At 29.5% G+C, this 11,761-nt stretch overlaps 1 protein-coding gene across 1 annotated transcript; it reads right to left on the minus strand.

Annotated features, from left to right (window-relative positions):
• Window positions 1-4,258: 4,258 nt before the first annotated feature.
• On the minus strand, window positions 4,259-6,010 carry LOC145009466 (uncharacterized). The gene is made up of 2 exons (XM_078968156.1): window positions 5,458-6,010; window positions 4,259-4,458 (listed from the first exon to the last, which is right to left on the minus strand). The coding sequence occupies exons 1-2, from the start codon at window positions 6,008-6,010 to the stop codon at window positions 4,259-4,261; spliced, it is 753 nt and encodes a 250-aa protein (XP_078824282.1).
• Window positions 6,011-11,761: the final 5,751 nt, after the last annotated feature.

An 11,761-nucleotide genomic window follows, 5' to 3' on the forward strand; every position in this document is an offset into this window, starting at 1 on the left:
AGCGTGAGTCCGCCGCCGGAGCCACGGAGGAGGGGGAGAATGTAGTACGGGATGCCCCTTAGAAGCTTGTTGCCGGTGGAGTCGTAGATTATGCTGGAAGCGGCGGAGAGAAGTGAGAGAGTTGTGATGAAGATGAAGAGATTGACGAAAATGAATGAAATTATTAGCTTCATGATTATAAATAAGTAAATGGATGTGTTTCATGAATGGTATTTATAGATCAAAGAAGTAAACTTTGTTATTGTATTTTTGTTTTATTTTAAGAATTAATGTAAATAAAATTATTTAAAAAAACGTATATATGGAAGTAAAACGAAACCGATAGGACGAAGATTCTTGAAAATCGACAATAAGTTTATTGGACCCGCACATGTAAGAAATATCGGGAAGGATGGGAGTAGATATGCAATAGATGTTTGAGATTGGTTTTTTAAAACTGATTTTTTTATAAAAGTATTTCGGCTATGTTAGAAGAATTAGATAATAGCTAAAAACTAGTTGGTAGCTAAAAATAATATTTAGTGAAATTAACTGAAAAATTAGTTGAAAATATAAAATAACATTTAAAAAATATGTTTTTATAATTATTTAAAGGATATATTTAGAAAATTAAAAAAAAAAAACTCCTAAAAAGTTAGTCTAAAACTATGTTTGACGCATATTTTTCGAGTTTTTAGCTTAAAAGTAGCTTATAAGCTAGCTTTTTGAAAAGTTAGTTAAATTAGTTTTTTAGGAACTTTTAATTTTTTTTAAATATACCATTTAATTAATTATAGAAACAAATACTCTTAAATATCATTTTATGTAATTTTATATATTTCAGTTATCTTTATCAAACGTTATTTTTTATCAGTTAGTTTTTCAGCTATCATCGACTTTTTATTGAACAACTGTCTTTTCAACTCTCACCTAACTTTTCAGCTAATAACTAGTTTTTCAGCTAACAACTAGCTTTTCAACTCTCAACTAACTTTTCAGCTAACAACTATCTTTTCAGCTAGTACGCCAAACATAGCCTAAGTAGTTTTTTAAAAAGCTAGCTTATAAGCTACTATCTGGCTTCCCAAACATGACAATTTAAAAAAGTTCGAAAAATAAGCTAGCGTATCAGCTAATTGTGGTGCGCCAAACACAACCTTAAAAGTTTATTTGATATCCAAATGAAATTAACACAAATGTTTAAACACTACAAAAATTTAACCCTGTGGCGACATGTCGTCACCATAGCTTTTGCCAACTTTGGCCAGGAAATCTATGCCAACGACATGTCGTTGGCATAGTTTTGGCGGGAAAAAATATCTTTTACGCGGTTTCCTGGAACCATATGCCGACGACAAGTCGCCGGTATAAGTTGCGTAAATTATAATTTCCATTTAATTTTATTCCACGTTCTAGAGAAAAGAACCGTCGTCCTTTTTCGCGAAAAAGTGTCTATGCCAACAACTTGTTGTCGGCATATATATGTGGCGATTCACGTGAAAATGTGTTTCGACGACATGTTGTTGGTACAAATATTATTTTTTTTAATTTTTTTATTTGTGTGAAACTCAATACGATATCGTTTTTGTAAACCCTATACCGACGACATGTCATCGGGATAGGGTGCTAGTCTTAAATACCCTAAACCCTTGTCATTCACAATCATGCGCAGGAAGAACTCCCAAATCTCTCTCTCTCTCTCTCTCTCTCTCTCTCTCTCTCTCTCGACCGGCGATTGCTTTTTCCGATGCTCATTAATCGCATTTCACTGTATAAACTTCATCCATTATGCTTTTCGTGATTTTACATATTTTTGGTCTGATTTTTACTTTTTTGGTTGAATTTCTAGAAATTCGGTCACCACCACCCATCTCCGGCCACCATAGTTCGACAACACACCACCGATGCGATTTAACAGAAGGCGGTATTTTGCTTCCTTCGTTTTACCTTTGCTAATTTCATAGATTTTAGTCACAAATTTGAGTTTGTTGTGTTTCAATTCGTAGAAATTTGGACACTAGTCTTTGACGACTCTACCATTCATCTCTAGACACCACTAAAGGGCAACAGGTAAACCAAGAATGTCCATCTTTCTCATGTTTTTTTGAATTTGGTTTTAATTTTTAGTGCGTGTTTGCATTTTTTTGTTCCGTTTTCTGATTTGGTGCTATTTTTCGTTGAGTAAACCACCATAGAGCGAAAGTTCATATTTTGAGTCGTATTTTGGTGGCATTTCACAACAACGTGGTTTTCAGTTTTAGGGGTTCTTTCCTGTTTTTCTGATTTCTCTGAAATAGGCAAATGTATGGTGGTTTTGTTATTTGTTGCTTTTTTGAGGAGTACATATAAGATGTTTGGAATATATAATATGCATGATTTTGTTATTTGTTTAGGTTTACTAGTTGAAGTATATATAAGATGTTTGGATTTGGATGTATAAAATGTATAATATGCATGATTTTATTATTTGTTTAGGTTTACTAGTTTAAGTATATAAAAATGTTTCGAATTGGATGTATAAAATGTATAATCTGTATGATTGTCATAGTTGTTTAGGTTTACTATTTTGGATGTATAAAAAATGTATAATACATATGATTGTCTTAGCTATTGAAAGTATGATCCTATTATAGAAAAAAAAATCATATTTAAAGTATAATGCCATAATTGAAAAAAAAAACAAAAATAAGATGCTATAAATACTATAAATATGAAAGAGAAGTGAACAATTGAATGCTTTAATAAACAAACTAATAAAAATACGTTGCTAGAAAACCTAACTACAAAGGTTATTAACAACAACATACATGTATTAGTTTGTTATAGTGATGATTCTGATTACTTATAATATTTGTTTATTAGTTTTGTTGAAAGTATGTTTATAATATATTTTGAATGTTTATAATATTTTTAAATAGATGACAACACATGTCGCGAGGGAACATGGAGGAGATGACTGGGAAAGACCTCCACATGGGGGCACACACAAGATAGTAGCGGGTTGCGAATCTTGTAAGTTACATGAAATTCTTAAGTATTGGATATATTTTTAAAGTTCTAAATTTCTAAATTTCCAGTTGTAATGTGTTAATGTAGCAAACCCAAAGAGAGTGTGTGGCAAAGGAAGAAATTTGAATATGTATGCAGTGTATAAGGCTAATGATGATAATCCTTTACCTATGTGAATTGATAGTGATAGGGAGAACTATCGATTCCTAAGGAAAATTGGCAAAATATTAAAGAAGTTGATCTCAAATTTAGTGATATAAAATGTATCACTTCATTATAGGTAAGGAAAATTGGCAAAATATTAAAGAAGTTGATCTCAAATTTAGTGATATAAAATGTATCACTTCGTTATAGGTATTGGCAGTGTGTCCCTTTTGAATACAATGAATCTATAATCTGAGTTAGAACTAAGTACACTAATACTTTTTATATGCAAAAAATTTATACTTTTTAAATATTATTTTAATAATTAAATTTGTTTTTTTATTACATACATATAAAGAGCACATCGCGAAATGTCATTTTGAAGAAGTCGGTGGATATGAAGATGTGGAAACTACAAGAAAATATCCACCGAAAGAAATGGACACCACAACTTGGAATGATTTGATTGATCAGCTTTTTGGACAAGGCTTTTATGAACCAGTTGGTAAAAGGTAAAAAATATAGGGCCAAACTTCCACATACAAACGCTCATGGTTGTAGGTCATATGTTGAAAGACATCATATGGAGGTAATAAGGTTTAATTGTATTATATGAAAATTTTATTAATAATTATATAAATATATTAGTTGTTTTTAGCTTATTATAGGTTGAACAAGGACTATGCCCGCAACATATCGATGGTTGGAGGCAGACAGGCTTCAAGGAAGGTCAATGTTGGTGTACACCACAAGCAAGAGAAGATTTGGTAAGTAATAAATGAAGTTAATACGTTGTTAAATATGTTGTTGTTGTCGTTGTTATTATTATTATGTTTTTTAAGGTATATTATTATTATTGTTCTAGTGTTTATAGTTATTTTTTTTTAATTAATGTATACTTATTGTTTTCTTTATTTTAGGAAATGTTTATAGTTATTTTTTTTAATTAATGTATACTTATTGTTTTCTTTATTTTAGGAAATGATTCAAGCGGAGTATACGAAGATGCACAAAGAGGCCATGGAGGGCGGACATGTAAGTAAGTTTCATTGTGTTCGTCGTGCCCTCGGTGAGAGACACATATATACTCATAGAGTTGGAAGAAAATCAAGAATCAACAATCATTTTATTCCAAATCAACCTCCTTCCAAAACTTCCAAATCTCAATCTCAAAATATGGATAACACTCGATTTGTTGCATTAACCCAACAAATGCAACAATATATGCAATAAATGCATCAAATGTATAATAACTGATTGGTGGCCATAATTCATAACTTACAACCAACGAGACCGAGGAGACGGATGGAGATTGTGATGATTGATCTTTTATGTTATTTTGAACAAAGTTTGTTAACGACTTGTTTTTTAGAATGTAGTAGACTTTAAGTCTTGAATTTGGACTATGATGGTTTGTTATAGGGGTGTTCATGGTTTAGTTTGAAACCGTGAAACCGGCCAAATCGGACATCGGTTTGGTTTCGCGCTTTGTATTTTCTTTACGGTTTGGCTTGCGGCTTCAAATTTTCGAAACCATAATGAATGGTTCGGCTTATGGTTTGACAATTTTTAAACCGTATAAAACCGGACCGGACCTTAGTGTATATATAATTATTAAAACAACTAGGTTAAAACCCGTGGAACCCACGGGTGCTGTTTTTGAATTGAATTTAAAAATTAATTATTTAATAAAATATTATATCAATAATTCTGATAACTTATAAATTGTAATATTGAATATATAAATAATTTTTTTATTGGTAATTATTTAATTACTAACTAAATGGGAAGTATTTAATTAGGAATGAAGATTTTTGAAAACTATTTTTTTATTCATCATTCTAATTGGACATATGCAGATTATACAATACCAATGTGTGTAATGAAATTAACATAAAATACAACAATACGTAATTATAAAAAAATACAGTAATATGATGGATTAAGTGTGATTTCCTAAAATTGAATAAAACGACGTTACAAAAAAGTTGGCTACAAATTTCGAAAAACTTCCTTATAAACAACATTGGAAGTTTTATTTCTGAGTTTGCCATCTTTATCTAAAATTAATAATTTTAATCCCTCTCTACTCTGAACTCTAGATAAGGCAACATACAATTGTCCATGTGAAAAAACTGGATCTTTCAGAAACAGACCAACCTTTGACAACGATTGTCCTTGACTTTTGTTAATAGTCATTGCAAAACATACAGCCAAAGGAAACTGTCTTCTTGTGAATTTGAAGGGAATCTTTTTTTTCTGATGGAGTTAAAGACATTCTTGGAATAAAAGTCTGATTTCCAATATTAGTTCCAGTTATTATACGTGCCTCAATAACACGTTTGCCCAATGATAACACCTGTAGTCTTGTGCCATTACATAAGCCGTTTTTCTGATCAATATTTCTCAGTAACATTACTGGAACACCAATTTTTAAAACTAATTTATGATTTGGTAAACCGGATACTTTGAGTCCATTTAATACATCAGGAGAGTATAGATTTGCATCAAATTGATCATGGAGAAATTCGGATTCACATATGCAGTCTGAACTTAAATATTCAACTTGATCTCCTGGAAACTTCTTAAGTAAACGGTCGTTTATTTTCTGGACAACTTCATTTTTTGGAGCAAGTATCGCTCTTTCTTGGAAATAATTTATATCGCTATAGTACTCTAAAATTGAAGGATATACAAACTCAATTAAGGAACCTATAGGGTCATGTGAATCATTAATGAGAATATCATCCGGAATATCGATAATCGTTTCACCGTCGTTCGGACCACCAAGTTTTCCTTCTCCTATATCCAACAACCAATTTGCAAAATCTCTTATTTTTCCTATATCTGATTGATCCCTTCCAACAGTTAGCCTCATGTTTTTTGTTAATCTATGGACTTTGCATGGTTAAGCCTTGTATTCACCTTTAAAAAATATAATCTATCGTTTAGGTCTATTTTGTCATTCCATATATAAAACGTAATGCAAACACAGAATAAACCACATGTCAAGCACGTTTATGAAGTTTTATTCTCCTGGAAATTGTCTATTCTGTGTCAGGTACTAAACCATACCTTTTGCTTTTCAACATAAAGTGATAATTTTGTCACATTAGCAACTCTCTTCAACATAAATATAGATAAGAAAAACCAATTATGTATGTATTCACATTTGCATCTGTTTTATCTCCTCAACATAGAGAAAACAACAAACCAAAAAGGTTTCATCCGACCTCCGCATCGCGGGGGCTCCCCCTCTAGTTTATGATATTTAGAGGTTACATAGAAACCAATGAAAGTACATTGTCATTAAAGGAATATTCCATTAATATTAAACCAAAAAACATTTTAAAGTACAATGGTATAACCATAAGATTTAAATGGTAACAAATGAAAAAAAGTAGGATTCATCAATATGATGAAAAAAATTATTAAGTAAACAGCCGTTAAAGGGAATGTTCCATTCTAAAAAATTACATAATAATGATTTTTACTGGTTAAAGGGAAACCAATGAAAGTAAAATGTTGTAGTATTGACTATTGAGTAGTTATTTTTTACTTTAAGAAGAATACCAACAAAGTTTTCATTTTTTTTAAATACAAATTAGATAAAGTACAAATTAAGCACCCTCAATCACAATATAATTTCACCTGTAAAAGTATCAAAGTATCAAGCTCAAGATAGCTTTAACATTTGAACAATAATAACCACATATGCAATATCGGCCAAAAATTTAAAATATTAAGAAAAAAATTAAAAAAATTTTATAAGCAAATATAATTAAAAGTTTATAAAATAAAATGAAAAACCTTTTGAACAGATTCGTGAAGAAAAATGCGAAGTCAAGAAGGACTGTGAAATGTGATTTGTTCAATATTGGAGTCAAATGCAGTTCACGTGTAAAAGCAAAAATGTTCGCATTTGGTAATACAAATCAAAATTGGGTTTCGCATATGAGGTTGTATGGATTGGGGTTAAAGATGCGAAGGTGATTATGGTTAATATTCATTTCGTATTTGGTGAGACAAACAACTCAAATGCGAATGAACTAAAAAAAAAATGACTGGAACATGCGAAGAAAGAGGGTGAATGAAGAATGTGAATTTTACAGTAGAATGCGAATTGGGGAAGAAAGCTAAGAATTTCGAATTTTTATTATACAAATTGATTGATTTATTTATCTGTCTTAATTGTTAACTGCGATATATCAAATACTTATCAAGTTAGGGGCAATATGGTCTTTACATATATAGCAATATTTTTATTATACAAATTGATTGATTGATTGATTTGTCTTAATTGTTAATTGCGATATATCAAGCAGATGAAGTAAGATCGATTGTTTTGAAATGCGATGTCAAATCTGTTGAAGGGTGTAATGATTATTGTTTTCGAATGGTATGTGTTCGATTGGTTATTGGGTTTATATACATGGATCGATTTTAAACGGAGGTTAAAGATTGTGGGAAGGAATAACTGTTAAATTCGATGTTTTCTGGAACGAAGCCTTGGTTATTAAATGAATCATACGAAGGATCTGTTATTTGATTTTGGAATTGGGGCGAATAATCGAACGATTTGGAGTTGCGAATTTGATTTTGAAAAGCCAATCAGTTGGGTTCGCATATGAAAACAGATAAGTTTTGATTTTGGATTCGCAATTGGGTTAATTGGGTTATTGATTGAGGGACGATTCGTGAAGAAAAATGCGAAGTCAAGAAGGAATGTGAAATGTGATTTGTTCAATATTGGAGTCAAATGCAGTTCACGTGTAAAAGCAAAAATGTTCGCATTTGGTAATACAAATCAAAATTGGGTTTCGCATATGAGGTTGTATGGATTGGGGTTAAAGATGCGAAGGTGATTATGGTTAATATTAATTTCGCATTTGGTGAGACAAACAACTCAAATGCGAATGAACTAAAAAAAAAATGACTGGAACATGCGAAGAAAGAGGGTGAATGAAGAATGCGAATTTTACAGTAGAATGCGAATTGGGGAAGAAAGCTAAGAATTTCGCATTTTTATTATACAAATTGACTTAAATTTAATCATTATAGAATTGTAAGGAAAATTAGCAACCTTTTAAAATGTACAGAACATCCTAACCAATAAGTAAAACAGAAAAATTATAAATCAACACATGACAATAACAACTGACTTAATGTACTCATAAATTTTTAAATTGAATAATTCATTTTATAATAAAATGGAATACAAACAAAAACAAATAATTCATATGAAATAATGTTTTAGATTGAATAAAAGTTTATATAATAAGATGGAACACAAATATATAATAAACATGAAAACGACAATTATACCGAAAATGCCCCTGCAACATACTAACACTAACAGATAACATAACAATGAGTAAAACAGAAAAATTAAAAATCAACACATGACAATAACAACTGACTTAATGTACTCATAAATTTTAAAATTCTAAATTTTTTTGAGATTGTATTTAGATAAAAACAAACAAATTTTAAAATTTCATACCATAAAAAAAAGTTACTGTGCACATCTGAAAAAGACTATTTTTAATTTTTTTTTAAAGAAAATGAACTTGTAATGTTCATTAGTTTTTCGTCTTTTAAACTGAAAAGGTAGAAGAAGTAGACGATTAAGAAGAATTACAAAAAAGAAGAAGAATAGAAATCATACAATGAGAACGTGATAGATACAGATAAATAAGAACATGGAGGAAATAGAAATATTGGTAATTCTGATTTTTGAATACACTAACCTGATATTTAATTCTTGAAGCGTTGCAGAATAACAAAGAATGAAGAAGAATACGTTTGCTGTGGTTTCTATGGAGCAGAATTGTTATGGAGCAGAATGGTAAAAACAAAATAACCGTATAAATGATATTTACGTTTGCTGAAAAATACTGCAGATATTTAGGGATTTAATGATTGCAATATATTGAATTTGCAATCAAAATAAACAAACTTTCAAATTTAATCGTGATTTTCGAATCTGATTATTCATTAACATATTTTTTCAAATTATTTCCATAATCTTTATTCATTTAAAATTAATGCATGAATATTTTGAATGCAGTTGACAGCTAAAATTTCCTGATATATTGCATCAGTTTGAACTTTTACTCAATTTTCGGATTCAATGGCATTTACGTAAATATAGAAGAAAAAATGAGCGGGAAAACTCTATTTTGGGGGGCTGGAAGAATGCCACGTGGCCGAGTTCTACTTATTTATTAGAATTAGGATGTATTTTGATAGAAAAATAACAAGTTTCTTTTTATTCATTTGTTGCGTTTAAATTCATTTTTTTTTCTAGTTTCCTAATGTAACCATGTCATATTTCGATTGTATATTTTTTTTTTGTTAAACCTTCAGGTATTTATATCATATTATCATGTGTGATATTTTAAGTAAATCATGTATAAGGGTTTAATGGTTTTATTTTAGTTATAAATCGTGACTAAGGTAGTTGTTTCTTTTAGTCCATCAATGTTTATCCTTTATGTTAATTGTCAATGATTCAATTTGGTTCGTTCTTAATTTTATTTGAAAAATCCTAGTCTAATGGGCCCGACTTAAATGAGCGTAAAAATCCCAAATAGTGAAACCAAACCGGAGCCAAACCATTAGTAACGGTTTGGTTTGGTTCGGTTTTAATTTTCAATGGTTTGGCTTTGGTTTTCAATTGACAAAAACCGTTACTAACGGTTTGGCTTTGGTTTGACATAAAAACGGAAAAAACCGGGCCGTGAACACCCATAGTTTTTTATGCTTATTTAGTGTTTGACATTATGTTGTACATTGTCTGGATTTGTTTTAAAAAACAGGTTTTGTGTATATAATAGAATCTATGAAAAATATTTTAAAAAAGGCTATATTAACGACATGTCGTCGGCATAAGTCCTAACAGTAAAAAGCAATTGTGACCTATATCCTCCGACAAGTCATTGCTAAAACTCAAATGGAAAAACTATTACCCACTTTTCCCGGCGACATGTCGTCGCAATAGGTTAATGTGTTCCAACGACGTGTAGTCGGTATAAATTTCCTCTATACGGACGACAAGTCATCTGTAAGGTAAATAATAAAACTATTTTTTCTTCGAAAACCACTTCCACCGATCATTTGTTGACGTCTTGTTGTCTGTATAGGGCCCTATCCTGATAACTTTTTCCACTTCCACCGACCAGACTATACCGACGACTTTCTATCGATGACTTATCCTTTGTATAGGCTTTCCCGACGACATGTCGTCGGCATATGAGTGGATTCTTGTAGTGAAATTAGCTTATAAGCTAATTGCTAACTTATTTTATTTTATTTTTGATAAATTATATATATATATATATATATATATATATATATATATATATATATATATATATATATATATATATATATATATATATATATATAGTTAGGTTATAATGCGAATGAACAACTATTAAGCGGATGTGTGGACAGTGATATTCTATGAGAATTACTAAAAGAATAAGTTGTTTAGTAATGTGAATACGTTCAACCTCACACAATTATTTTCATTTCCATTCATTCTCACTAATTTTTATTCACTTTTGTTCTCACACATCGTTTTTCAATCATTTTCATTCTTAGAGAATACAACTCAATAAACACATCCTAACAAGATTCTGACAGAATGTGAATAAAAAAAAAATCTATAATAACCTTATAGATTATTTAATTGGTGAGAATGTGTGCTAATGATAATAGTTATGTAAGATTGAACGTATTCACATTATCAAACAACATATTTTGTTTGTTATTCTTACAGAATAACACTATCCACACGTCCGCACAATAGATGTCGATCTACATTTGAATATATATATATATATATATATATATATATATATATATATATATATATATATATATATATATATATATATATATATATATATGGTTAGGTTCATGTGAGACGGCCTAATTTTGTGAGACCGTGAGACGCATATTTTTATTTTTATTTTTTTTTAGTTAATTCAAGTTCCGAAAATAATATTTAAAAAAAGAATTTTTGGATTTTTCCATTTGTTTTGCATTTTAAAATTATTTTTTAGAATATGTCAATGTAATATTCTATTAGAATATTTCACGTATTTTTCAAAAAAAATGGATTTTTTTTTTATTTTTTTTAGTTAATTCAAATTTCGAAAATAATATTTAAAAAAAGAATTTTTAGATTTTTTCATTTATTCATGCATTTTAAAATTATTTTTTTAGAATATGTCAGTGTAATATTCCAATTAGAATATTTCAGTTATTTAAAAAAGAGCATAATTTTTTTATATTTTTTTAAGTTAATTCAAGTTCCGAAAATAATATTAAAAAAAAGAATTTTTGGATTTTCCCTTTATTTTGCATTTTAAAATTATTTTTAGGTTTGGTCTCACGGTCTCACAAAATTAGAATGGTTTCAAATGAATCTGAACTTATATATATATATATATATATATATATATATATATATATATATATATATATATTCAAATGTAGATCGATATCTATTGTGAAGAGAGAGAGAGAAAGAGAGAGAGAGAGATGATGGACTTTAATTGGTTCCTTTTTAATCTTGTTTCTCTTTTTTTTTTGTTCCCAAATCAATGTCAAACTCATT

Source organism: Lactuca saligna, chromosome 8 (assembly GCF_052625555.1).
Source record: "Lactuca saligna cultivar CGN05327 chromosome 8, ASM5262555v1, whole genome shotgun sequence".
NCBI lineage: Eukaryota > Viridiplantae > Streptophyta > Magnoliopsida > Asterales > Asteraceae > Lactuca > Lactuca saligna.

Coding starts and splice junctions, on each gene's coding strand:
- LOC145009466 (XM_078968156.1), bottom strand. CDS start 6,010: ATGAGGCTAACTGTTGGAAGGGATCAATCAGATATAGGAAAAATAAGA. Junction 4,459..5,457: donor CAAACGTGTTATTGAGGCAC/GTATAATAACTG, acceptor ATAACATAAAAG/ATCAATCATCACAATCTCCA.